This window comes from Paralichthys olivaceus, chromosome 21 (assembly GCF_024713975.1).
Source record: "Paralichthys olivaceus isolate ysfri-2021 chromosome 21, ASM2471397v2, whole genome shotgun sequence".
NCBI classification, from domain to species: domain Eukaryota; kingdom Metazoa; phylum Chordata; class Actinopteri; order Pleuronectiformes; family Paralichthyidae; genus Paralichthys; species Paralichthys olivaceus.
The window spans coordinates 1,048,162-1,075,174 of record NC_091113.1 but is presented as its reverse complement, the minus strand read 5'-3'; the positions used below and the strand labels follow the sequence as shown (position 1 = coordinate 1,075,174).

The following is a 27,013-nucleotide window of genomic DNA, read 5'->3' as shown; positions in this document are numbered from 1 at the left end:
GATTTGATGGTTGGATCATTGTGTGGATGTGGTTTGGATGAAGTGGGTCTCTGCAGTGATTCTGTGTTTCTGACCTGAAGCAGAGCGAGTGAACACCAGAGGCTGTGCCAACCTCACACTGGTCCTGGACAACTGGAAATACGCCATCGTGACGCAGGTCAAAGATCTGCTCCTGCACGACCACAACACTGTGCTGCCCGACTACGGGAGGTGATTCTCCTCTGAGGAACTTTCTGTGACTGTGTCAGTGAGGAGGACATTTTCATTTATTCCTTCATTTGAATTTCCCTCAGGATCCAGCACCTGTCAGACGCCCTCGGAGATCTCTACAAGGAGTTCAACGCCCTGAAAGAGCGTCTGGCCGAGCTCACGGTCAGGTTTGACGGGGTGGAGGACTTCGTGGACGGGGTGCGATCAGGAAGGAAGCCTGCAGCGCCCCGAGGTGAACCCAGACCCCTGGGGCCCCTGCTGGGAGACGTGGTGGCTGCTGGGAGTCGACCTCTGGGGAGGAGGAGCAGGGTGGTGGTTCGGAGAATCGTGAAAGCTGCAGCTTCACAGGACTGAAGAGGAAACTGATGATGAACCATCAGAATCCTGTTTGTTGTGATGTTTCGTGTGGAGTTTTTATTTTCTCAGTTTTATCACCACCTCCATTGCTTCAGTGTTTGGATTCATGTACATATCCTGGAGGATTGTTACTGATGCATTTGTTTGTAGATAACTTTGTGTTGTTGTAACTGGTTTGACAAATGTTTAGTTAAATCTCTTCAGATGCATGTTTCATAAGCTCATCATGTGTGTTTTTGTATTTTTAATAAGACTGATCAGCTCCAGAAGCAGACAGGGGGGATGTGAACTTCTTAGTTTCACTTAAAAAGTCAGCATCAGTTACGTCAGCGCTCAAAACAAACGTGAAAAGTGAAAAATTTGAAGTTTTGAAATAAAAAGTATCTCAAATTTACCTGACAAGTATAAAATCACATCTGTAAAATACCAAAGTGTCAACTGAAGCAGCAAAATTCAACATTTGTTTCAAAATAAAAATAGATTTCTTGTAACTCAGATTTAGGACCTTCAACTCAAACGTACTGAGTTTACGTACTTTACGAGATTTCAGTTACGCCTCTTGCGTAAGTTTCTTTTTTGTTGAGAAATGAAACTGAAACTTAAATCAGGGACCGTCGATAAAGTACTCATTAAATCAAAGTGAAGAAATCTCTTACTCTGTGAATTAAACTAAAGATTTAAAGACCTGAACCGATTAGATTGACTAGAAATCACATGATATAATTTAACAGATACAATTCTTGATTTAACGGAGTTTATTTTGGAAAGATTCACTTTAGTGGATGAACTTGTTGACGTCCTCTCACAGTTTCATGTCTCAGATCCAATAAACGTTTCCTGAACATTTCATCTGCAGCAGAGAACCAGAGAGGCTGAGTGAGTACTTCTATATACTATATGCATGTACTACTACACTGTGGTGAATACACAATGCACCTGTGGTGAAGTTAAAGCTGAGCTGCATCACGAACAGATGAAAACTCCTCTTCACTGAATGATCCTTGTTTAACAGAAGTAAATTAGAGTCGTCATCAGTTTTTCTGATGTCACTGATCACTGATCAGTTTACATTCAGGGTTTAATCCTCTTAGTCTTGTTGAGTTTTAAGAACATGAGACAACTTGTGAATATGGACCAAACAAATACAGTGTGACCGACTGATCATTGAGAATTCATTGTTCAAGTCATTAAGAAAAGATTCCAAACATTTTGTGGCTCCAGTTGTTGAAATGTGATCATCTGCTGCTTCCTGTGTTTTGTTTGACTGAAGTGTTGATCAACACAAATATATTAGATTAAATGTATATCAATAAATATATTATATACATAAATATATTAGATTAAATGTATATCAATAAATATATTATTATATACACAAATATATTAGATTCAATGTATATCAATAAATATATTATTATATACACAAATATATTAGATTAAATGTATATCAATAAATATATTATTATATACACAAATATATTAGATTAAATGTATATCAATAAATATATTATTATATACACAAATATATTAGATTACATGTATATCAATAAATATATTATTATATACACAAATATATTAGATTAAATGTATATAATTAAATATATTATTATATACACAAATATATTCGATTACGGAGACAAAGTCATTGCAGATGGATGACATGATGATTCCCTAAAGGTGAAGCCAAAGCATCTTGATCACCCCCTGGTGGCTGGATGCAGCACAGGTCATAAACCTTGCTTTCTCCACAATAGCACATAAAAAAAATTAAAGTAGATGTCAGATAAATGCTTGTCAATTTAAGGTAGTTCTTATCACACTGTTGTTTAAGTGTTCATGTTCCTTGTACGTTTAAATAAATGTATTGAGCGAAACTTAAGTGGTTTGTATGGTTTAACTTAAGTTATTTATTTACGACTCGTCAAAGTCCCTCAGGAAGATGAACTTGCTGCAGCAACATTTTTAATTTTGCCGCTGACCTACTGACTGTGATTATTTGAACAGTCAGTGTCACAGAGGTTTGCAGACGTGGTGAATGTAAGTGACTTTTATGTCCAGACACAAGAAACATGGAGCAGAGACGCCCATAAGGAACGAGTTCCTACAGATGGAGGGGGCTGCAGGAGGGGCCCCTGGATCCCAGCAGGAAACCAAGGGGAGCGAGGATGTTGCAACCAAAAGATCCTGGAGAAGAAATAAGGTACAAGAGTTTCACACAACAACTGTCCAATGTGTCTTAAAACCCTGAAAGAAATAAAAACCAGACATGTGGTTGTCAGTTCAAGTTTACTGTACATTCCTGTGTGTTCCAGGAACGAGGACCAAGCCGGAGAGTTCAGGACAAAGAGAAGAAGAAGAGAAATCAGAGAAGGAGAAAGCACAAGTCAAGCGGAGCAGCAGCTGCCAGGAGTGAAAACACAGAAGAAGAAGACAAGATGGAGGCTGTGACGACGACAAGCAGCCAAACTCCAGAGGACGTGCCTGCGGAAACACATCACGTGGATCCTCCAGCTGAAGAGAACGTGCAGAAGCAAGAACATCAGCAGAGGAGCAAAGATGTTCAGACTCAAACGAGGAAACAAAAAGGTTCAGACAAAGTCACACAAACTCTGGTTGTTGTTCAGAGCGACAAGGAAACACAGATAGACTCACCTGTGCCCAAACAAGACGACACAAGCAACGAAAAGACTCGACCTGGGTCCGACGCTGCAGAGACAGGCCGAGACAAAAACTCACCCGAACCCAAGGTGCCGGACGACAACGCTGCTCAGACTCCGTTAACGAAACGTGAAAATCCAGACAACGAAGCCTCAGCAGCCTCCGTTTCAGCCGAGGAGCAAAACCCTGCGAAAGAGGAGATTCCTTCTGCAGGATGTTCCAGCCGTCCCACAGACCCACAACCTCCCCAAAGACCGACATCGTACGCCGGAGCCGTGTCTGGAGACGGGAAGAGCGAGAAACAATCCAAACCGGCTGCTGACAAAACCTCTCAAACGTCCCGGAGCTCCCGGTGAGTGGGACACTGATGTTCACACTTGACTCAAGAGGTTGAACCTGATTGTAAATGAGCATTTTTCTCTCTCTGCAGTGATTCCAGCCCAGTGAGAGCGCCACCTGCTGGAGCCTCCATGTTCACCTTTCATGTCTATGCTGTGCTGGACAAAAAGTTCAAATTCAACCAAGAGCACGACGCGCTGGTTCTGTTGCTCTACTCAGAGACTCTACCTCTCACAGTGACGCACTTTGTGTAAGTATTCATGATGTTGACGTGATGGAGACATTGTTCTGTCCTCTCATCGGGGGGGGGGGGTCTTAAAGAGACAGGAGCTAAAACCTTGTGTTTGAGACAGAGGCTGAAGAGAGGAGCTGCAGCGATGGACAGTCTGAGGAAAGTGTTTTCTGAACGTTAGATCAAGAAAACACTAATAAAAATGATCAGAAGTTCACAGACTAAACAACAGAATTCCTCCCACTGTCCTGACTTCATGTTCAACTTGTTATGTTTAGTGGAATAGGACACGGAGGCTATCTTGTCGAAGCGAGTCTTTCAATTGAGGAGAGCTACCTGCAGAGAGGAAGCTTCATGACGTATGCATATGGTGTACTGCAAAGACAAAAAGAGTTACAGGAAGTGGCCATGAGACAAATTCAAATTCCTCCAAACTCCAACGTTAAAGGTAAGACCACAACCATTTATCTTCAGCATGTCACTGTTCAGTCTCATATGAACTGATCGTCTACCTGCCTGCGTTCCATCCAGAGTTGCACCTTTACGAAGGCCTCATCAGTCGTTATGAGGTGCAAAGCTTCTTCCAAAGCGGTCTCAACATGGTTGGCTTCAGGAAATCGAGAGGTGCAGAGTTTTCAGATGCCTGGCAGACCTCCGCCAGACTGCTGCTGAACAGAATCTTCCAGAAATGGTCTCCATCAGACAGACTGAGCACCAGCAGCCTGTGTGACAGCTTGATGGATTTTATGTGGAGTTTCAGTTCTGCGTATATAAGAGTGATGTACAACGATGATACACTTCCCCCCATTATCCAGGTTGGTGCAACAAGAAGAGTTCAGGCATTCGCTATGTTTGACCTCTAATGTTCCACCAATAACGAAACTCGTTCTTCGTTTCCAGACCTCAGAGCTGATTTCAGAGAATTTGGTTCAGATCTTGAAAGGAGAGCATGTGGCAGGAAGCTGCAGCGGCACCAGTCCTCTTGTTCTGGGTCTGTCCATCTTCACTGTGACCAGAAACTGCAGTATCCAGCTCGGACTGACAGAATGGGCGGAGCTGTGTTTGCTGGTGTCTTCAGAATCGGCGATGGAGAAGAAAAACCTGGATGGGCTGCTCACATCTTTCCCGAGTCTAGCACAGTAAGTTGCATTAAGCAGGTGGGAAGTCTGGGAAAACTGTTATTTACCTTTTTCATAGAATGTTTAACGAGACTTACGATGGTATTTATTCACCACAGTTATTTAATATAAGTCATGCTTGATGTAAATGTTATCTCCCTGAATGTCTTGAAGATTGTTAAAAGCATTAACCAAAAAGTGAATTTTAGAGGAGAATGTTCTGGGTTCAAACTTTAGACGATATTTAAAACTGGATGTCTGACACTGTAGAACTTTAACACCTCATGTAGTGATCGTGTTTATCCGGGGCACTGATGATACGACCTTGTCTGTTTCCCCCCTCAGTACCGTGTTGGGTCTGATAAACCACTGCTCTCAGCTCCTGGTGTCGGAGCTCGTCCTGCTCATCCCTCTGCTCTTCAGGCTCAGACAGTCGGGAGCTGCAGCATCCAAAGTGGGTCCAACCGTCGAGGAGGAGGAGTGGTCTGGACTGGAGGGCGTCCGTTTCGGTCGCTTCAGAGAGCATATTCAGTCCCACCCCAACAAAAGAAGGTGACTCTATCTTCACCTTAGCTTTCCTTTTGCAGAAATGAGTGTGTCTTCATAGATTTGACTTTGTTTTCCTCAGGATGATGATGACTTTGACACAGTCGCACTTATCCCTGGCTGAAGACAAGCCTCTGCTCCTGATTGGCTGGCTGTCACTGTTCGCATTTGAGGATCTTCCTGAGTTCTCAGACCTGACAGGGATACACGTGGAGCACCTGATCCAGAGTCTGTTGTACAGACTCCGAAAATGTGAAGAGATGAGGGATATGAACAGAAAACAGGAGACTGTAAAGGTGAGAAAACCTACAAATGATAATATTTAATGTTCGCTTTATGTCTTGTCTTTAAAAAAGACCCTTTGAGATAATCTTTGTCTTTTCTACGTGCAGCACACTCAAAAAACTTTGAATCAAATTCTGCTAATGGTGGACAAAGAGAAGGACAGGTAAGAAATTCTTCTTCTTTCAGACTCATGCACCGTGGCTTCGTGTTCCCTGCAGCTTTTTCTTTTCGTCCTTAGAATGATTGAATCTGGAATCGTTGACGCGGCCTTCATGAGCAGCATCAGTGTGGTGAAGAGCACGTGCAGGATTGTACAACTCGTCCCGTGGTACCAGGCGGCAGTTCTGTCGTACCAGCTCGTCCTGAAACTGGCCGGGGTTTTGGACGCTGCACAGAGAAATAAGGTTACTATCTCTTTCTTATATTCCATAACTTCATTAATACTTCAGTTTAACTCAATGTTTTGTGTCTTTCAGTCCAAAGATGAAACGTCTGAGACCTTTAAGCTGCAGCTCAGGGACGCGCTATGTGCCGTGCAGCAGCAAATCAGTGAGTGGCGAGATGAGCTGCTGGAAAAACCCCTAATGACTAAAGCTCTCACCTACCCGAAGGAAATTGAGGTACATTGTGAATGATCGGATGGCAACACTCGCCGATGCCCAACCAATATCTGTAATCCTATACTTTTAAAGGAGAGTCCCTCTGAATTTAACAGTGACTGTGTTGTATCTCCAGATGTGGGACGCACTGTTCAAAGTGGAATGCTCTATTGAAGAGGTTTCCGACCGGTGGAATCGGAGCCTGACAAAAGCGTTGAGGAAAAGGATTTCCATGGTCAGTGAGTGTGTGTTGTTCAGTGCAAAGGTCTGAGGTCAGATTCAAACATGATTGGTTCGTTGTACAACACTGAGCTGAGTATCTTTGCAGGCCAGTGAGGAGGCTATAGTTCTGCTGTGCTGTCATGAGACAACGGCGTCAGCTGTGAGGAGAAGCCACACTGATGTGCAGATGTGTTTCGATGACCTGTGTCAGTCTGCGATCAAGACAATCTGTGAGGTACGGTTCAGGGTTTCTTTTCCTCTCTTCTTCCAAGAACATTTTAATTTGAGAGCTGATTGATGACGTTCAGCACTCAAATATCCCCTGGTTGTGTTTAGATTTCATTCTAAAATTAACACCCAGCCTTGATTTTTGTTTTTAGCGAGGCATGGCCGGAGAACTGATGCGCAGTCTCAGCTCTAAAGTGAAAGACATTCCAATTGTCATCCTGTCTACTGTCGTGGTCGAGTCCGCAGCACGATTCAGAAACAACTCTGTGGTCCAGCTGCTGGATTCACAGTCAGCCATGAGCCACCTGCTTTTAAACGGTACTTCAGTTGATATTTTATTTGTTTCCTATCTTCTCAAGCTTGTGTAATGAACAGTGTTGTTGTCCTGGCCCAGGGGATTGGAGGTCGATCTGGGTGGACGACTCTGCAGGGCAGGTCGTCCACAGCTGTGTGGTTGCAGTTCAATCTCTGGTGGAATCTCTTCTCCGAGGACAAGTGGCACTGGGACACCTGCAGACCTGCCTGAAATATAAAGAGCAGTTTAAGAGACTCTACCTGCAGCGTATGAACATTCATCAGATTCAAACAGCCTTTCTGGATTACTATATTAACTATATTTAATATCTAACATTAATATCTTTCGACAGACAAGAAAAATACCACATCTGGAAGCGTTCCTGTTGATGCAGATGTTGTTTTGGCTCAGAGAGAGAAGGATTTGGACTCTTTCATGCTGCGGAAACAGCAGATGGACACACTGATAAAGATGATAGCAAAGGTTAAAGAAAGCATCACAGGTGAGTTAGAAACATTAGTAGTAATTAGAAATACTTCATGTTCTTTTTTGTTTGGTTTTCATGATCAACGTATTTCTTATTTCACCAGTTCCTGAGATGTCGACTCTTGAGGAGCAGCACGGTGCAGATCTTCAGAATATCAGCCTAAACAAACTGGTGCTGGTTCAGTCTTTTGATGCTGAAGGGACTTTGAAGAAGACGGGTCCTCCTCAGGTCCTCTGGTACAAGATTAGTCTGAATGTGTTGAAAATGAGCCGCGAGATGCACAAACTGCATCAGAGCGACCTGATTCTCTCCTCCTGGGTGAAGGCGGCTGCGTCTTTAGCTTCGGGGAGGCGACCCTCCCCAGCTCCCGTTGTGGTATCCCTAACACAGATCTGTGAACACATCTGGAATCCGCTGCTGGCCGAGTTCATTCAGCTTGGCGTCAGCTTGGCGAATGCAAACATCACGCTCGGGCGGCTTGATCAGGTTTTGTCTGAGTCTGGCTACCAGGGAGACGGGAGGCTAATGAAGAAGGAGCTGAGTCTGATGTCAGAGATGCTTTGTGAACCTGGACAGTTCAAACCTGCGGAGAACTGGGTGGACACGAGGCTGGATCAGATCCGGGAGTATGTGCAGCTCCAAGAGGCAGCGGCCGCAGCCAGTGCGATGCTGAAAATTGCTGCAGAGATGAAGCTTTCTGGGAACTTTGCAAAAATTCAAACCCTCTGCCAGCTGGTAACTTTCTTATTATCTTGTGCTAAATTTAATTTGAAGTATTTACGATTTCTCTGTCTCTGAAGGTCTGTTATTCTTGATTATTTAACAGGAAGAAGACATCTTTAAGCAGAGGCCTCTTGCATCTCTTAGTGACGACCTGTTTCGCGCCAAACAGCAGCTCTCCACAGTCACCAAGCAGCACACTCTCTGTCTGGAGGAGTTTCTATCGAGCCAGACGCTGGTCAGCTGGGTCAAAACAAACCTCAGAAGTAAAAGAAAAGACTCCACATTGATGCAAAAACACAAGCTGCCCTGTGATCTTGCAGGAGATTAAATTTCTGTCCTCTCGATAGATATGAGCGATGTGAAAGTTTACGTGGAATTGGCTTCCATATCTGCTGGAGAGAACGACACAGAGATCGACCAGGTGGCCTGTTTCCACGATGCAGTGATGGGCTACGCACCTCTGCTCTACTCCCTCTCTCCTCAGGCCGGTTTTGACGAGTTCATGAAGTGTGCTCAGCAGGTGTGGGACACCCAGAGTAGAGATGAGAAGCTACCGGACAAATTGGTATTTATTATTCTCCATTATTGGTGATGGCACATAAATTATTTTTGCTGCGGCGATGTGACAATGTTTGTCTTTCAGAGAGAATCTACTCGATTACTGAGCTGGTTAAAAGACTTGAAGGAGACCCACGGCTCTGTGGAGCAGTCCTCTCTCTCCCTGGCTTCTTCTGTTAACGCACATGGGGTTTATAACATCAGCTGGTCTGATAGAAACACAGAGAGGGTTAGTGATTAATCCACCATTCAAAGATGAGTCAAAGAGACCAGGATATAGAGCTTTACTTTCTCTGATTTCTCCTGGTTTGCAGAGATGTCTTCAAAACATGGTGCAGGTCACAGTGACCAACGACAGAGAGGAGAAGAGCTACAAGCTGGAGGAGCTGCTGGAGCTGCAGAACAAACTCATGCTTATGTCGTCTAAAGGAGAGCACGGCAGAGAACAGGTCAACAGGTTCACAGAGGTCAGTTTCTATCCATCATCTATTCCGCTTTACCTATGAGGGTCGCAGGGGGCTACTGTCCATCCATGTTGTCATGTGGTGTATGAACTGCTGCACTTCTCTCCACATGTCCTGCAGGTTTTTGAAGGCGTTCAGAGACTCGGCACCATCCTTCTCCAGATGCAAACATCTGGCAACATGCTCTTCAGAGAATGGCATGCTGAGGTCCAGTGCTGTCAGCAAGAGCAACCGTGCATCACTGTCACCTTCTTGTCCCTGAAGAGTAAAGAGATAGTGTACTATGGGGAGCTGACGGAGCAGCTACAGACGCTGGCTCACTCTATGGACAGCTGTCAAAAAGAATGGCGTTCCTTCATCTGTGACATGCGCTCAAAGTTCAGCTTGCTAAACCACTACACGTCAGAGCAGATGGTGTACCTGTGCTACTGGATACACAAGGTGTGTCAGCGGCAGGCGTCAGTTCCTCAACAACTGTGGAATTTACTTTTTCCCATAAAGCCCCAGTGCACTCTAACTGATGTGAGGGTCGCTCACAGAAATGCAGCAGGTTTGATGTCAAACCATAATGAATCAGAAGAGTCTGAGTCTGATGATGAATATCAGTACTACAACCTTTCACCAGGAAACACTGAAGAGGACGTAGAAGAGACTCGTAATTTGATGGAGTTTTCCTCAGAGGATGAAGATGAGAGTGTGATGAGATGTGATGATTACCACAAGGACAGTATGGAAAACCTCTGGAGACTATTCAAGAAAGACACGTCGCAGTATCTCAGTGAGTACTTGGACATCTCAACTCTGGCCCACTTCCTCTCATGCCTCTCTGAGATGAACCAGCAACACATGATCCGGAACCTACCACCGATTCTCCAGGAGGGAAAGCCCAATCTCTTGGTTTGTCCCAGCACAGAAGTTTTCACCACCGTCCTGTCGTTCTACATGGAGAGTCCAGAGCAGCCTCTGCCGTCTACTGACGAGGTTCTGGTCTGCAGAGAGGAGACCACAGAGGAGGAGGTGGAGATCCTCCTCCGCCGAGCTCTCGGCCAAGGCTCCACACAAAACTCTCAGAAGATATATTGTCTTGTCAATCCAGGGTTGCTGGGATATGATGTCAGTGTGGCGTTGGGGGAGCTCTTTGACGCCCTGGAGAGAAGTGCCAGCCCACATTATCGTTTGGTAATCGTCAGTCCTGTTGTGCACCAACACAGATACGTGCCGTCTTTCTTCAGTAATGACAAAGTGCAGGCTGCTGTGAGTCCAACCTCTGATAATGCCAGGAAATATCTGCATCACCACTTCACACAAAACGCACTCCCACAAAACCCTGTCGCACAGGTTTCTCCGGAACAGCTGTCGGTCTGGATGGTGTCATCTCTGCGCCCTGCAGTTGGTAAGGATAACCCTATTTGGTAACTCATTATGAAAACGCTTATAGAATAGAATTTGTTTGTGATGTAAAAACTGTTATACAGCCTTTGTGAAACATTTTCAATGTCTTAAAACCAACATGTGTAGGATTAAACATACATGACTTCAGCAACCCTTGAGCTCTTTGCACACCAGGTCCATATTTTCCATATGCTAATTTGAATCGGACATCCAATAAAAACCGTCAAGCACAGGAACCTGATTATTATGATTTTTATGATTCTATACATTCTGAAAAAAGATTGACACAACGTCATACTTATTTTTAAACATGACTCGGGAGTATCTGTCGTTTACTGAGTCGATGTTTCAATGTTATTTCGCTGATTTTCTTGACAGAATGTATCTTTGTGTTTTTAGGGAAATCCCTGTATGTGAATCGCTTGTTTGAGAAGTTTCAGCAGAAATCTTCTCAAACCAAACACATCAGGATCAGACTGATTGAGCCGTGTGTTGATATCGACTTGTTGATTAAGAGTCTATCAGAGAAACTGGCCTTGTTGAGAGAGCAGGACCCCGTCCTTCTGCACATCGACATGGCTGGAGTAAGTATTCACTCCTTTGTTACTGTGGATAGCTTGTTCTGGTGTTGGCTCTGCTTAAGTGTCTGTGTTCGATACCCGTCAGGTTCGCTCAGGCCTGGAGGAGCTGCTTTTCCGCCTGTTGGTTCTGGGCTGTTTGAGTGGCAGTCATGGGATGATGTGGAGGAGGAATGTAACTCACCTGATCGTGGTTGAGGTCCTGAAGACATCAACACAAAACCAGCCAAAAGAGGTAGCAACAAATGAACGTCGCGTGTGTCTTTAGATGTTAAACAAGACTAAATATGTGATATATTTGAATAATATGTGTGTTCAATTTGTTCATACAGATGAGCCTTGGACTTCTGGACATTTTGCCCACAATCCATTGTCGGCCTCCGAGAGAGGTGAAGCAGTTGTTGGTAAAACCAAGGGTTTTAACAAAGCAAACATTTGATCCACTCATGGATGAGCGGGAGTTTTGCAGTGAGGGGATTCAAAGACCATATCAATACTTAAAACTTTACAACAACCGTCAGAACCTGGATCATTTTAAGTACCAGGATGGATCCAGACAGGGTGATCCCCTCGATTGTCTCAAACACTTCCTGCTCCACTGTGGAATGAAAGATCCTTCCTGGGCTGAGCTGAAGAACTTCTCCTGGTTCCTCAATGTGCAGCTAAAAGACTGTGAGAACTCCATTTTCTGTGATCCAGATTTTCTTGCTGACCAGCTGCCTGGTTTCAAGGGCTTCATTGTGAAGTTCATGATTCTAATGGCCAGAGATTTTGCCTCACCTTCTCTGAACACATCTGATCAAAGCCCTACGCTGCATGTTGAAAGAAGCTCGGACGACGACCTGCTCGCCCGTCTGACAATTCGAAAGCGATGGGAGAATGAGTCTCATCCATACATTTTCTTTAACGCAGACAGATTCTCCATGTCTTTCCTGGGCTTTAATGTGACGACGAGACAAAACACACTCTGTGCAGTGGATCCTCACAGCAACGAGGTCCTGATAGAAGATGTGATGTCACAAAAGCTTTTTGAGGATTTGGAACGGCAACAGATCTCTCTCACTGAAGACTTTGATCAGTTGCCACGACAAGAAAAAATCAAACGGATTTCATGTGTTGTTGGTGCACAGAAAGGAATGATGGACACCAGGTTTGATCCAGATCCAACATACGAGCTCACTGCTGACAATGTGATGAAGATGTTGGCCATAAACATGAGGTTCCGATGTGGAATTCCAGTTGTCATCATGGGAGAGACTGGCTGTGGAAAAACCAGATTAGTTCAGTTCCTCTGTGCTCTGCAGAGAGAGGGACGACTGATAGAGAACATGGTACTTGTTAAGGTACATGGTGGCACCACAGCAGAGATGATCTACAGAAAGGTGAGGGAGGCAGAGATACTTGCTGAGAGGAACCACAGAATTCACAACCTGGACACCATTTTGTTTTTTGATGAAGCGAACACCACAGAGGCCATTTTTGCCATCAAGGAAATCCTGTGTGACCAATCTGTGAAAGGGAATCCTCTGAGAGCAGGAAGTGGCTTAAAGATAATAGCTGCTTGCAATCCTTACAGGAAGCACTCGCCTGAAATGGTGGAGCGCTTGGAACGGGCTGGGTTAGGGTACAGGGTGAAGGCAGATGAAACAGAAGACCGCCTTGGCAAAGTACCTCTGCGGCAGCTAGTGTACAGGGTTCATCCTCTGCCACCAAGCATGGCTTCCTTGGTGTGGGACTTTGGTCAGCTGAGTGATTCCACTGAACATTCCTACATCAAACAGATTGTCCAGAAGAAAGTTGCTGACCATTCTTTGCCAGCGACCTGCAGGAATGTAATTTCAAATGTGCTGGCCGTCTCCCAAAAATACATGAGAAGTCGGAAAAATGAGTGCAGTTTTGTGAGCCTCAGGGATGTGGAGAGGTCAATGAAAGTGCTAGTTTGGTTTTACCAGCATAGTGAGCTCCTTTTCAACAACTGCTCTCGTCTCAGTGAAACTGAAAAAACCCTGAAGTGCCTGATTCTTGCAGTTGGTGTTTGCTATTACCCGTCTCTGGTGGCCAAAGATAAGTACCTTGCTGTAATATGTCAGTACTTTCCAGAACCTCTCTGCTCCTCAACAACATTGCAGGAGGAGATTTCATCCTGTCAAAACTTCTTCCTGCAGAACATACAGACAAGGGAGACCATCGCAAAAAATCTTGCACTCAAAGAGAATGTGTTTCTCATGGTGGTTTGCATTGAACTCCGGATCCCACTGTTTCTGGTTGGTAAGCCAGGCAGCTCTAAGTCTCTCGCAAAGACAGTGGTTGCTGATGCCATGCAGGGCCAGAACTCCCACAGTGAACTATTCAAGAAGCTCAAGCAAGTTCATATGGTCTCCTTCCAATGCAGTCCTCACTCAAGTCCAGAGGGCATCATAGGGACATTCAGGAACTGTGCCCGCTTTCAGAAGGACAAAAACATGGAAGAATATGTATCAGTGGTGGTGCTGGATGAGATTGGACTTGCAGAAGATTCTCCTCAGATGCCCCTGAAGACCCTTCATCCTCTTTTGGAGGATGGATGCATCGACAATGACAAACCAGATCCACACATGAAGGTTGGCTTCGTTGGCATCTCCAACTGGGCTCTTGACCCAGCAAAGATGAACAGAGGAATATTTGTGTCCAGATGGGATCCAAGTGAGGATGAACTTGTGGCAACTGCCAAAGGAATCTGTTCATCCTCCAATCAAATTCTTCTGAAAATCACACACCTCTTCCAACCTTTGGCGAAGGCCTTCCTGAGCATCTGCAAAGAGACCTCAAAGAATCAGTTCTTTGGTCTCAGGGACTATTACAGCCTCATCAAGATGCTCTTCGCCACAGTCAAGTCCACACAACAGGAGCCGGATGGTGGACAGTTGGTGGAGGCCATCTTGCGTAACTTCAGTGGGCAGCCAGAAGGTTTTGACCCTGTCGTATTTTTCCAAGAGGTTCTCCAAAACCTCACAGAAATCCCCAGACCGAGCACCTTGCAAATGGTGAAAAAGAATCTTGATCATGACACCAACCAGGAGAGCCGTTACCTACTTTTGCTGACCACCAACAATGCAGCTCTCCATAGCCTTCAGCAACAAGTCTTTGCCAAAGGAGACTCGACACAGCCTGAAATCATCTTTGGCTCAGGATTTCCAAAGGACCAGGAATATGCCCAAATCTGCCGTAATGTGAACCGAGTGAAAATATGCATGGAGACTGGTCGCACTGTCATTCTCCTTAACATGCAAAATCTTTACGAAAGTCTGTATGATGCTCTGAATCAGTACTATGTTTATCTTAGTAAGCAGCAGTACGTTGATCTGGGTCTTGGTTCCCACAGAGTTAAATGTCGTGTCCACACAAATTTCAGACTGGTGGTTGTGGAGGACCAGAAGAAGGTCTATGAGCTCTTTCCTGTTCCGCTCATCAACAGACTGGAAAAACACAGGCTGGATCGGAGCACTGATCTGGAACCATGGCAACACAGGGTTCTTCATAAACTGAAGGAATGGTTGAAGGCGTTCTCAGGTGAGGCCACAGAGGATTTCATGCTGTCTGACATTTTTGTTGGCTTTCATGGTGACGCCTGTGCCAGCGCTCTCTTGCAAGCACTTGAACGGAGAGCACACAATGTAGGAGACAGACCAGGAAGACAACATCTACTGGATGAAAACAGAGACTCATTGAAAGAAGACGAGCTAAATGAAGCCCACGAGTCAAGTTCTAATGTACTGATAGACGCAGCTGATGATGCGACTGATGCAATGGACACTGAAATTGCTGGAAAAGAGCAAGAAACTGAGTTTGTGGAAAAGAATGATGATGAATCCACTGAGATGTGCCAAGATGAGACCGAAGAGATGTCTGAGGGGCAAGAAATGATGGAGTTAGAAAACAAAGTTGGATCTGCTGGTGAAGATGAGGAAGAAGTTTTCGATTTAGCCAAATGCCTCTTGTTGAACTGCGCCACCCCCGATGCCCTGGTGAGACTCAAGTATTCTGATTTAGCAAAGCACGAGAGGGAGAAACTCCAGAGAATGTACTTCCAGCAACAACATCACCACTCACTCCAAGACTTCCTAGACAGTTGCCTGAACAGGACCCAGGGATCCACCAGGTTTCTAGAGGTGGGCCACAGATCACTACTCCAGTTTTGTTATCATCATTTTGTCTTTACAATCTTTATAAACCGTCAACTTTGTTGCTTTGTGTAGGTAACCACCTTCTCCAGTTTATTAACCAGATCAGATGTCAAGGTTGTAGCCAAAGCCCTCGGACTGCAAATAGAGAAGATCCTCCTGCTCTCGCTCCACCAGTTTGACACTGAAGTCTCCTTCTGCAACACGATACGGTAGCAACCACTCACATAACAGCAGCACGGCTTCTCATTTCAGTTATTTCAGTTATTTATCTTTCTCTTATTGTACCAGGGACTTCCTTCAAGATGCCGGCCACTTGCGTTACCTCCTGTTGATTCAGATGGACCTCGAGGAATCCCACTGCAGTGACGAGCTCATAGCATCAGCAAAGTAGGGCTCCATGTCGAAGCTCCTAAGCAGATATATATATATATATACATACTGTATGTGTGTATGTTAAAGAGACTTCAAACATAGTTATGATTCACTCTACCTACAGATACTGCACCATGAATTACTTGATGTCACTGGAAGATCAGACTGGTTTGGTGGTTTTTATTGTAAAGGTTTCAAGGATCCCAAGTCGGTTTCAGTACATCGGTTTCCAAGGAGGTGAGTACTAAGAGGATTATGATCATTTCCTGTGATACAATTATTTACAGACTGAATCCTCCGTAATGTTTGATAGGATTACAGCCATGTTTTGTCCTTTTGTATCTAAGGAGTGTGGCAGTCAGTGCATATTGATGACCTGAGGGATTCAGAGGATATGAGCCTGAACCTAATGGTTTTCTGTGGAACTCTCATCAGCAACCTGCTCAAACCTGCACTGTCAGGTAGTCACTGTCCCTCCTCATCCATCAAAGTAGTTTCTACATCACAAATAGGAAACAATGCAGTTTATTCTTCTTCCAGTAATTTCTAATAAAAAATAAACTGTTATTGATCGTTATCAGACCATGAAGATGAAGAAACTGAGACTAATACAAGAGACTCTCAGGTAAATTCAACTAAAATTCCCTTTTATGTGTTAAATACATCTTAATTTATATTGTTGCTTAATTGAAATGTGATTGTCTTTGCCTACAGGCAGAAGGAGCCCACCTCCGCAGCCTGGCCTTAGTGAGATCATGTATTCAGAAAGCTGTGGGTTTGTTGAGGGACCCTGATGGTGTGACATCACGAAGCATGGAGCGGGTGCAAATCCTTCTGTCTCTACTGGGAAGTGCTCAAGGGCACATAGGAGGTAAATATCTACTATTCTAATGTTACTTCAGCAAAGACAAATAATCAATAATCTATACCACTCGCACCGTCCGTCAGCATCTGTCTCTGGTGTAGAGACAAATATCATCAATGTTGTTGTCTTTACTTAAAGCTCACTTTCAGAGGGTGCTGTTGAGTCGACTTTCTGAGGCCGTGGCCAAGAGAGAAGAATTGATGGTCGCTCCTAACGAGTGGGTGAGCACAGAAGCCAAGAAACGACAAGCTCTGCAGGAGGGAGGGACTCTGAGGTAAAACTGTTCATGTGGCACAAAACAATCATTAACCCTGACTGATTTATAGCCAATGTCTGGAAGCTGTCAACATCAACTTTATCAGAAGTCACTAACTCGCACTACTCACCGTCGCTCCCTGGCAGACACACCCTGTGGCGCTGTCTTCAGTCCACTGTGATTCCCATCCTGGCCAGTATGTTAGAGGTGATGGACAGATATTCAAATCTGGACCTGCTGTCTGACCCAACACTCAGTCACGGCCTGACGAGACTGTGGTTGGACATCCTGGAAGATTCACAGATCTTAGACCTAACACCTCCTCAGAAAGCAAGGTATGGTGGGTTCATTTCTCTGTTTAATTCAGTTAATTAAACAGTTAAATCCACTCTGTGTGTTTCTCGTTATATTCTACAGTGAGGACCAGGAGGTGCTTGTGCAGCACTACTTCCTGTTGGACGGTGAAGAGCAGCCCTGCTCGGCTCCGTTCAGCTGGCTCATCACTATGCATCTGGAAAGTCTGTGGGGAGAATCTGAATTCATGCCAGGTTTGGTCTCAGTTTGTTTGAATGAATTAAAACTCATGAATAGATCCTGAAGCTCCACATTATCATATGTATCAGGACTTTTTCAGACTTTTTCTCATATCCTGACTTTATTCTCCTGATATTATAATATTTTATCTGCTATGATTATGGCCCTAATACTTATTTGAATTAAATATATATAACAAGTTTAATCTGTTCCTTAGTAACTAAAGAGGGCGGCACAGAGAGGATTCTCCAGTTTGTGAGCTCGTTCAACAACAGCAGGCTCGGCACTCACTTACAAAAGCTCTCAGACGAGGAGCGGCTGGAGTGTCACCGTCTCTACCTGAAAGACTTCCTGCTTCTTTCTCTGAAGACCAAGTCCAAGGAGGAGCTGAGGGTACGGACATCAGCAGTCACACAATAAAACATAAACATTTTGAGGAACCGTCATAGTTCAAACCTTCCACGTGTCCTACAGGTGTTGACCAGAGCCATGTTGGGTTGCGTGTCCGAGCTTCAGACGTCCACGGGCGCCCTCCCTGACCTCTCTCCTGCCTGGATAATGGTCGCTGCCAAACATTTTGCCTCCAGACTGGACACGCTCTGCCACATATTCCTGCTGCAGCCACATCTAGCTGCCGATGTCTCTCAGCAGGGGTCAAAGAAGGAGCACCAAGAAATGGTGAGAGAATTGTTTGGCTTCATTTTCAACTTCTTCCTCCTCCTCATCATCACCAACAGGTCCTCTTGTCAGTTTAGTTTGGGAATAACGTCAAATTTCCCTCCAGACTAGCGATAACCTTGAAGGCTAACATTATACATTCACATGTATAACATCATAGACTGTAAATACATCGGGGGATGGAGCCGTGGTATCAAGATTCCGTCAATACATGTTCTCGGCCAATTGCAATCAATCATTACGTCTCAGCCCATTTCTTTATCATCAAATAACGAATTAAAACCAAACTAATCAGAAACTTTCAAACATCAGAGTGAGAAGAGCTACCTGAAATGACCGAATCACCTCTAGGAAAAATGATGGCCTTCATGATGATGCATTGTCTTTGACAGGTGGAGGACATCTTGGCTCTTGGCTTCTGTGTTGAGCAGACGAAACTTCTGACTGTGAGGTCGCTGCGAGAGTGCGAGTCCTTTGTGAACAGAGTGGAGTTTCTGCAGCCTTGTCTCGACCGAGCGTTTGGTCAGAATTACAGCTCCCTCTGCAGCCCTGGCTGCCTGCAACATCTGGACTCCATCAGGTGAGTCTGGACACGTGAGACAATAAAAACAGTGTCCTGTGTTTCTGAGGCTCATTGGTAATCTCTGTTCAGGTTGCTGTGGCAAGGGATGCTGGTTGTTGCGTCTTTCATCCAACACGTCGTGTTTGAAGTTCAGCAGAATGACTCTCGTCTGAAAGAACTGGCTCTCAAACACTGCAACCTTCACCTGAACGTACGTCTCTGTTTTGCTGCATGAAGAAGCTTCTCTGCAGTTTTTCCCTAAATGTATTTTATTTATTACATGTTCTTAAATTAATATGAACGTTTCATCATTTAAATTATTTTAGTTGATGCACTCTTTTAGTGGACTTTTCTTGCTAAGGGCAGGAAACATAGTCGTAAAGCATTTGAGGTTAGATGTGTTGTTCTTCTGGCTCCGTCACAGCTGATGCAGGGGTCACCTGACGTGAGGAGTGTGGTCACTTTGAAGAAGCTGATCCAGATCCTCAATTCTTTCCACAACGAGTGCATCAGCAGAGACCTGAGGTCAGATGCTGCTTTTAAACGTTTCTCCTGAAAACTTATATTTATTTACAGGAACATCTGATCTGATCCAAAAAACTGGAGCAAATAATCTCACTTTTTCTCTTTTAAGCAACTTAATGATTTTACAATATAAGATATACTATTGCAAATATTCATGATAAATAATCCGTCGCGATATATTTCTGTGAAGGTTTGGCATTTTTTGCCCAGTTTGCTTGCTGGAGCTCAGAGAGCCGTCAGCTCTGCCCTGCCTGCACGTCGTCTGCCTGCCGTGTCTCCAACAATGCATTCAGCCGGACAGACGTTGGTGCCCTAAATGCAGAGCAGATGTCCCCCCCGACTTCGAGCCGACTGTTTCTGACACCATCAGGTGAGTTTGGGAAAAACAGTATTTGTATTGTTGTGTATCGTTAGAAACTGCGTCCTCACCATATTAATGATGTGCATTTATTTATGGAGACTGTAAACTGAGTGAGGGTGTTTGTCTTCATAAAGATATGCAAACAAAAGACTCTGTATAATAATATTAACATATCTCATGTTGTTGTTTTTCATGTCTCAGAGCTGCTCTCCAGCAGCACGCAGCCATCAGGAGCTGCTGTAACTCCTTCTTCCTGGAGGTGGTGTCCAGGTTCTGTCTGTCAGAGGGACAGCAGCCTGGAGATGGAGTGGTGGAGCTCCTCTTCTCCTTACTGGTCTCTGCTAATGGTCAGTGAAAGTAAAACAGTGCAGGGTTCTAACTACATGATGCTTTGACGATTGTTCATTCAGAGGTTGTCTTGTGTGATGCAGGAGACGTGTACAGGACCAGACAGCTCACTCCTTTCCTGGAGTGTGTGGACAACTCTCCGGTGGTTCGATCCGTGCTGCCCAAGCTGCTGCTGCAGTACAGGTGGGGACATGAATCAAACAAGCATGGGTGGAGTTAGTGCTCGAACCTTCTGCTCATTTAGAAACAAGACCAACAACATAGGAAAGTTCAGAATTTGCCTTTAATTTGAATTTAGGTACTGAAACGTGCACCTGCTACTTAGAACTGTACAAAATATGAATTCATGACTGGAAGCAAAATGCACACGGTCAGATTAAAGTAAACAGCTGATGTTGGTTCACTGTTGTGCCTCTGTCAGCTTTGATCAGGCAAAGAGTCACATCACAACATACCTGAAGAATCTGGAGGAGAAACTTCTCGACAGAGAAGACCACACAGAACTCTACCTGCTGTTTGTCAACTGTTTCCAGGTAGAAAGCCCTGGTGCTCATATCCATCCATCCATCCATCCATCCGTAGAATAGCCTGAAATAAAAACATCACCTCTGATGAAGAAACTCGTCCATGTTTTTAAAATCTTTCTCAGGACTCTCTGTTGTGCTCGGACGCCAGAGACGAGAGCAGAGATCGACAGATACGAGCAGAAATCAGATTCCTGAGCAGGTTGGCCAGGAAACAGGCTGCAGACAGAGAAGAAGAGCCGGCAGAGTTCCTGCTCAACATGGCCAGACTGAGGATGTGTCTGAGCTCGGCTGCACAGCTCCTGGAGAAAATCTCACTTCAGGGTGAGTGGAGCTGAACTGACTTAACTTCATGATGCAGGTTCGATTGATTTGATTTGTTCTGTGGAAATAAATGACGTTGTGCTGTGTTTTTTTAGGGGAAGTTGAAAAGGTGGAGAGTCAGTACCTGCTGCAGGTGAGAGCGCTGTGTGAGTACTCTGCTAATGACTGGTTCAGGGTTTACCTGCTGCGAGCGCTGCACAGACTCTCTGGGATCGACTGCATCCTGTCCCTGATGAACAGTCCGACCTGGAGATGGTTGTTCCCCGCAGAGCTCACTCGGCTGCAGGTACAGATCCCAGACAGACGCACAGAGCTGCGACGAGAAATGATTCTCTTAGTGTTTCAAGAATGTTGTTTAGTCATATAAAGTCTCAACAGTGGAGCTGCAGCACCAGAACAAACCACTTAAACACAATTTCTTTTTTAAAAGACGAAGGTTCTGACTAACGTGGACCAGTTCCTGTGCTGTGGCACGTCTTACCGAGCGACGAGGGTCGCTGTGACTGAGGTTCTGCTGCAAAACAGACCCGACAACTTCCTGACACAACTAAAGGTCAGAGGTCGGATCGTTAACGTTCATCACAGCTCACAGTGTCATGTGTCACAGTGACCACTGGAGGGCACAGAGGCCATAAAACACACCAGTTTGTTAATGACTCTTTGTGTAGTGATGTTGTTTACCTTTATATTCAATCTGAAATCATCTTTAACAACAGTTTATTGTCTTAATATGCTTGTAAGCTCCAAAAGAGACAAAAGGGTTGATTTAAAAAAGAATGAACATAATGATAATATCTTCTGACTTCTCTTGTCATTATTCTTTCATTATTCAGGATTTGAATTATTCCTCATTCTCTTCTGTGTTGTTTTATTCTTCCTGTGTAGAAGCTGAGAGGTTCTCAGATCAGCCTGGTCGCTCTCGCCTTGTTCAGAAACCTCACCTCCCGCTACAGATCACCTGACGTCAGCTTACAGCCCTCAGCACAGGTCTCTGCACACGTCTCATGTCCATTTGGATCATATTAGCCAGATACTGGAACTGTCGGGAGTGATTCTGGGTTTCACGGGTTGAATAATGTCGCAGTGGAAAACTGGGAAATGAATGTAGAAACACTCTGAAGTGTTTGTAATCCATTTGTCTTTGACGCACCGTGTTTTGACTGCATATGAACGTACAGGAGACGGAGAGACTAGAGCAGCTCCTCAAAAACATCCGATCCACGGAGTTCAGGGAGTTCTGCTCGTCACTGCTGCGGAATCAGATCGGTGGACCGGGCTCATGTCTCCACGTCAGCGAGAATCTCTCTCCTCAGAGACAAACCGTCCTGGAGCTGCTGGTGCATCTGGACTCTGTGCTGTTCAGTGGAAATGCGTTACTGGCTCCTCTCTACCAGATCGCCTCACAGCCACAGAACGTCACAGTAAGACACCACTTATCTTGGGCCGTCACGTACACTTTGCTTCACGCTGCTTCGTGGTCGAACTGATTTTTTGCGTTGACTCAAGGGTTGAAAAGAATGAAGAAGAATTCGGACTCATGCTTATTATTTCATTCGTGTTATTTCAGTCCTTCTTTTTGCAGTAGAAAGTCAAGGCCTCTGTCTTTCACTTCATCATGTTGTATGTTCATGATGACATCACTGCGTTACGTGCAGTACAGTGTAAAACGTGTTAACACCAGGTGGTGGCGCCACAGGATTTCTCTTAACTAAAATAGTCAGAACATTCGTTCTTTTTGCTGCAGAAACTCGAGGCCCCCGTCTTTCAGTTCTCAGTGTGATGACATCTTTAAGCTTTGTTCTATGGAAAATGTGGTGCGGTCAGAGTGAGGTGGGGGAGGAGGACAGAAGAATGATCATGTCTTTAAAAACTAAAGAATGTTCATAGTTCAAATAATTATATTTCATTTATAATTTATTCTGGTTTATTTATTTACATAATTCATCTTTTTCCTCCTAGAACCTTTTTCTGCCAACGATGCCTGATGATCACTCGTCTGAAGCCCGACAGTGGCTGGGAAGAGAGAAGCTGCAGACGTACAGTAAGTGTTTCACCGTTTGAAGCTTCACGTTGTTTTCTCTTCAGCTTCTCTTCATCTGGATATTTCTCATGTCCCTCTCGTCATTTTCAGCCTGTGACAACGGACACGTTTGCTTCGTGGGGGAGGTGAGAGCTTTTTTCTGTCCTGTCATTAAATAGAGCATTGAGAATGAGATTAATACATTAAATGCTTCTGTGTTTTCACCCAGTGTGGTCGACCGGTGGTTTTATCCAAATGCCCTGACTGTAGACTTCCCATCGGTGGAGAAAGACATGTCCCAGTCCGAGGCTTTACTCAGCAGACAGCGGGGAGGTAATAACATGTTAAACTAACCAGTGTTGTGCCAAATGTTTGTGTTTCGGTTGATTTCATTTGAGTTTTATCCTCGTCGGTATGAAGGGTCATAGATCAGACTCGGACAGGACACGTGTTAGGAGACGCTGCTCGCAGGTCTGAAGCCCCTGAGAGACAGATGACGTCCGCTCAGTCCTGCATCCTGCGGCTGCTCACGCACCTCGCCATGCTTCAAGGAGCCATAGGAAATCAGAGGGTGAGGGGCTGTTTGAGTTTGAGGGTTTGAAATCAATAATCCCTGCTGTCAAACTAATGGCAGGATTAAAAATCGAGATTATTACGATTGGGGTCGTGTGTTGTTCTTTGTGTTGCAGGGAGTCGCTGACATGATCCACCCCAGGCCGACAGATGTTTCCAGCTTCCTGTGGAACCACCTTCTGAAGGACGTGAGCGTGTTGGGTCAGAGTTTGAATCTGAACATGGACAACACTGCGGTTACAGTTCATCTGGTTCTCAGCGTCTGCACAGAGTTCAGTTCAGGTGATTCTGACTCTCGAACCACTTTCAATGCTTCTGTTCATGTAAAGAAACGCTGACTCTGCCGAATGTTATCAAAGGTTCCCGCCGTGCGACGCCTGATCTGTCCTCCAAACAACAACGGCAGCAGTGGGAGAAGCTCATGTGTGACTCTGCCATCAACCCAGTGCTTCAAGTAAGAAACATACTGTTATTGCTTGAAAAGCTGTGACTACATTTTGTTTCCCTGGTTATGAAATCTTTTCTCCTCCAGGATCTGCAGAAGATTCTGTCTGAAGCTCAGGACAGAATCAGTGCTGACGATGGACTTGCTGGAAGCCCCCTGATGATCCTTATCTTCGGGGATCCTGGGAACATTCTGTCGCTCCCCTCCGACTGTCCGACACATCGCTCGTCCTTCTGGACTCTTCCTGAGATCATGACAGTGGAGAGATTCTCTCAGTTGGTGGGGGAGGAGAGGGGACGCAGCTCTTTACCTCTGCTGGTCATGTTCCTCCAGAAGGTACCGATAATCCAATTCCACAGATTCTAAACACTGAGCAAACAGATCAATCTGAAGATGTGATCTTCTGCAGCAGTTACAGATTCATCCTAATGTGGAGAAAAGAGCAGAGAGAACCTTACACAATCATTTCAATAGAAACCGTCATCTTTTGTGTTGCTTTACTCATTGAATATGTTGTGATACGTGTGTGTGTGTGTGTGTGTGTGTGTGTGTGTGTCCCAGATAAACTGTGTGAGACAGTTGCACCACCTCCCTGAGCTGGTTGCGTTGCAGTCAGACCTGCTGAGGGTGTTTCCTCTGATGTCTGCAGCTCAGACTGTTGCTCAGATGTTACAGCAGATTCCAGCAGGTACATCTGATTTATAACTGAATGTTCATCAAAGCAACAACATCAATGAAAGAGTGAATGAGATCCCACACACACTAACACACAACCTGAACCTCTGTCATTGTCGTCATCAGGATACCAGAAGAGGAAGCTGCAGGAGAGAGTGGAGAGATTCCTCAGAGTGTGGAACTGCCTCCGAGCAGAGGTGGCAAACAGCTGTAAGCACAAGAACTGTGAACTCTCATGTGTTCATGCGGCCGAGGTGGATCTGAGAAACTGAAGTGACCTGAGAAAAGAAATAATTCTGTCACAGTCGGTTAAAGAAAGACAAATATTTGAATTCAAGTTGTTAAGTCACAGATTCACACCTCTTTTGTGAGTAGTTGTGTTCATGTGTGCGTCCCTCACCTCGTGTCTTCATGTACTTTCTCCTCTGTGTGTGTATATAGCAGCAGACTTGGGGGTGGACGTGAACTTGTGTGAGAGCGAAGTGACACTCGAGAGCTCTGGGGAGTTTCTGACGCCGTCCCGACACGGACCGGGGTCGTGTCTCCGAACGCTTGTGGACTTCCTGTCGGATACTCACAACAGCCTGGTGAGAGAGGCCAGGAGAGCGAGTCGCCAAGAGGACAGGTCAGTGCATCCGTCACGTGATGAGTCGAGTGCGAACACAGGGTTCATCAAGTAAAACGGTTCATTTAACTCTTTCACACCTGAACTGACCACTTGTGATCCGATCGTACAGGATGGACGTTCATACCAGGTCAAATCTTCAGGCTCATGAAAATGTCCTTTTGTGAAAACATACTCCTGTTTCATTTCCTCAGTGACTACAGTGTTATGTTGGAGAGGATTTCAGAGACCCAGCTGACTCTGTGCAACCCAGAGAGAGAGCTGCTGCCTCTGGTCTTAGCTCACTGTCACTACACCTTGAAGAAAGGCTGGGAGACGGACAGCAGCTACGATCTGTTGGGGATCCAAACTCAGCTCGCCCGCCGCTTCCTGGCTGGAAAACCTCTTATCAAAGCGGTAAAATCTAAATATAACCACATGTCTGTATGTCCGTCTCAGGTAAAACCAAACATTCTTCTCACCAGCACTGTTTTCTACTTTGATTAAAACCAGGACACCTCGAGGTACCTGAACAGACACCTGCAGGATTTCTCTGTGGTTCTGTCCGAGGTCAGAGGAAAGGTTTGCCAGGTAAAAGTATTTCACTCACCTAAAAACGTTAGTGTTTTACAGAGTCATCGTCTGGAACTGAGTAGTGCCAGCTGAAGAATGTTTCCCCTGAACGAGTGTGTGAGGCCACTTTGTTAGAGGTCAAATTCCTTCCATTGGCCCCGCTGACTGTTTCCCTGTCCGTCCTACAGGAACCGCTGAAGGGTTCTGTGTGCAGCGCCATGAGGACGGTGCTGCGCTCGTATACAGATGTTTGTGACGCCGTGTTCGTGGTGGAGATTGGCCTTCGCTTCCTTGGCAAGATGGGCGGTGATCCTCAGGGTCAACTTTCGTCCTACCTCACTGATTCTTTGCAGATGCGCTCACAGATTTCCAGAACTGTAGCCAAGGTAGAAGCCTCCAGACCCACAGCTATTTCCACTGAAACACCAGTTTGCACAGAAAGTCATTCGATCTCATTTTGAAAGAAACGCACAGTAAAAACAACCCTAACCCTAAAAAGCAGCAATGGTTTGGTGAGATCTTTTAAAAACATGAAACTTTTTATTTTAGGGTCTTGGAGAAAGCAAACTGGAACACAGCATCTTCACCTGGCAGCTCCTGACTTGTTGGAAATCTGAGCTCATGCTGAACAGAAAACAAGTGAGTATCAATAAAAATCAAGTTACTGGATGTGGATGAAAAAATCCTGAATAACAATTTTTTTCAGTGACAACATTGAAAAATATTTAAAACAAAGCCACAGACTGAAACTGTTAAATCCATGAAAGAAACTGTATCCGTGGTGACCACATAATCACTCATGACCCCTGCTGGCTGCCAGAGACTGACCCCGAGCACCACAGAGAGTTAAATGTTCTGGGCTGTAATCCGTTGAAAGTGTGCCGTCTGGTCACTGTTTGACCCCAATAAAAACTGAGTTTGAAGAATTCTGTGTTCACTGTGGTTCCGGCGATGAAGAACATAGTTGTGGAAGTGAATTAAACATTGATTAAACTTAAAATTTGTGATTTTCTTTCAGGACCCGTTTCAGAAACTGCCCACAAGGTTCCAGCAGAAACTGTCCGAGGACGGGAAGAAAGGGCTGAAGGATTTCCTCGCCGTCACAGACGTCGACGTATTTTCTTTGGAGCTTCATGAAATTCTGCTGCTGAAGACGAGCGATGCCGTCACTGACCAGGGTTACCAACCACACTGGGAGTAAGCACGAGCCATGTTGTATTCACCCATCTGGAGGGAAAACACATTTACCTTTTGTTAGTTTAGTTTCTGTTGCACCAAATGGTAAAACATTTGCAGTATTGACACAAATTTCTCCAAAGG

General features: G+C 45.0%; 1 protein-coding gene and 1 long non-coding RNA gene across 4 annotated transcripts in view; one reads left to right on the top strand and one right to left on the bottom strand.

Moving 5' to 3' along the window:
- Nucleotides 1-1,175: 1,175 nt before the first annotated feature.
- The window catches only part of rnf213b (ring finger protein 213b), a 27,096-nt gene continuing 1,258 nt past the window's right edge, over nt 1,176-27,013 (top strand). The window contains exons 1-64 of one of the 3 annotated variants that reach the window (XM_069517949.1): nt 1,176-1,443; nt 2,626-2,767; nt 2,880-3,577; nt 3,656-3,814; nt 4,075-4,244; nt 4,328-4,611; nt 4,697-4,935; nt 5,260-5,466; nt 5,543-5,756; nt 5,853-5,908; nt 5,984-6,149; nt 6,222-6,365; nt 6,481-6,579; nt 6,673-6,801; nt 6,947-7,112; nt 7,189-7,356; nt 7,442-7,591; nt 7,680-8,311; nt 8,403-8,562; nt 8,647-8,864; nt 8,943-9,086; nt 9,172-9,324; nt 9,442-10,714; nt 11,113-11,297; nt 11,380-11,526; nt 11,624-15,439; nt 15,527-15,663; nt 15,743-15,841; nt 15,951-16,063; nt 16,174-16,287; nt 16,408-16,451; nt 16,541-16,697; nt 16,830-16,965; nt 17,094-17,282; nt 17,365-17,495; nt 17,699-17,874; nt 17,956-18,159; nt 18,552-18,739; nt 18,812-18,932; nt 19,146-19,246; nt 19,437-19,616; nt 19,809-19,954; nt 20,039-20,138; nt 20,377-20,488; nt 20,605-20,803; nt 20,899-21,089; nt 21,234-21,356; nt 21,689-21,790; nt 21,982-22,224; nt 22,763-22,844; nt 22,935-22,969; nt 23,053-23,156; nt 23,244-23,394; nt 23,513-23,678; nt 23,756-23,850; nt 23,929-24,177; nt 24,403-24,529; nt 24,643-24,726; nt 24,961-25,141; nt 25,336-25,537; nt 25,634-25,711; nt 25,882-26,079; nt 26,243-26,332; nt 26,712-26,890. In XM_069517949.1, coding sequence (XP_069374050.1) covers nt 2,675-2,767; nt 2,880-3,577; nt 3,656-3,814; nt 4,075-4,244; nt 4,328-4,611; nt 4,697-4,935; nt 5,260-5,466; nt 5,543-5,756; nt 5,853-5,908; nt 5,984-6,149; nt 6,222-6,365; nt 6,481-6,579; nt 6,673-6,801; nt 6,947-7,112; nt 7,189-7,356; nt 7,442-7,591; nt 7,680-8,311; nt 8,403-8,562; nt 8,647-8,864; nt 8,943-9,086; nt 9,172-9,324; nt 9,442-10,714; nt 11,113-11,297; nt 11,380-11,526; nt 11,624-15,439; nt 15,527-15,663; nt 15,743-15,841; nt 15,951-16,063; nt 16,174-16,287; nt 16,408-16,451; nt 16,541-16,697; nt 16,830-16,965; nt 17,094-17,282; nt 17,365-17,495; nt 17,699-17,874; nt 17,956-18,159; nt 18,552-18,739; nt 18,812-18,932; nt 19,146-19,246; nt 19,437-19,616; nt 19,809-19,954; nt 20,039-20,138; nt 20,377-20,488; nt 20,605-20,803; nt 20,899-21,089; nt 21,234-21,356; nt 21,689-21,790; nt 21,982-22,224; nt 22,763-22,844; nt 22,935-22,969; nt 23,053-23,156; nt 23,244-23,394; nt 23,513-23,678; nt 23,756-23,850; nt 23,929-24,177; nt 24,403-24,529; nt 24,643-24,726; nt 24,961-25,141; nt 25,336-25,537; nt 25,634-25,711; nt 25,882-26,079; nt 26,243-26,332; nt 26,712-26,890 — 15,197 coding nt within the window. In that variant the 5' untranslated portion in view covers nt 1,176-1,443; nt 2,626-2,674. Of the gene's footprint in view, nt 1,444-2,625; nt 2,768-2,879; nt 3,578-3,655; nt 3,815-4,074; nt 4,245-4,327; nt 4,612-4,696; nt 4,936-5,259; nt 5,467-5,542; nt 5,757-5,852; nt 5,909-5,983; nt 6,150-6,221; nt 6,366-6,480; nt 6,580-6,672; nt 6,802-6,946; nt 7,113-7,188; nt 7,357-7,441; nt 7,592-7,679; nt 8,312-8,402; nt 8,563-8,646; nt 8,865-8,942; nt 9,087-9,171; nt 9,325-9,441; nt 10,715-11,112; nt 11,298-11,379; nt 11,527-11,623; nt 15,440-15,526; nt 15,664-15,742; nt 15,842-15,950; nt 16,064-16,173; nt 16,288-16,407; nt 16,452-16,540; nt 16,698-16,829; nt 16,966-17,093; nt 17,283-17,364; nt 17,496-17,698; nt 17,875-17,955; nt 18,160-18,551; nt 18,740-18,811; nt 18,933-19,145; nt 19,247-19,436; nt 19,617-19,808; nt 19,955-20,038; nt 20,139-20,376; nt 20,489-20,604; nt 20,804-20,898; nt 21,090-21,233; nt 21,357-21,688; nt 21,791-21,981; nt 22,225-22,762; nt 22,845-22,934; nt 22,970-23,052; nt 23,157-23,243; nt 23,395-23,512; nt 23,679-23,755; nt 23,851-23,928; nt 24,178-24,402; nt 24,530-24,642; nt 24,727-24,957; nt 25,142-25,335; nt 25,538-25,633; nt 25,712-25,881; nt 26,080-26,242; nt 26,333-26,711; nt 26,891-27,013 lie in introns of all 3 variants that reach the window. The other 2 variants (XM_069517947.1, XM_069517948.1) reach the window with 2 other exon arrangements.
- Nucleotides 26,214-27,013, bottom strand: part of LOC138406141 (uncharacterized) — a 2,917-nt gene continuing 2,117 nt past the window's right edge. Inside the window, exon 3 of the long non-coding RNA XR_011239767.1 lies at nt 26,214-26,920. This is a non-coding gene — a long non-coding RNA (uncharacterized lncRNA). The remainder of the gene's footprint in view (nt 26,921-27,013) is intronic.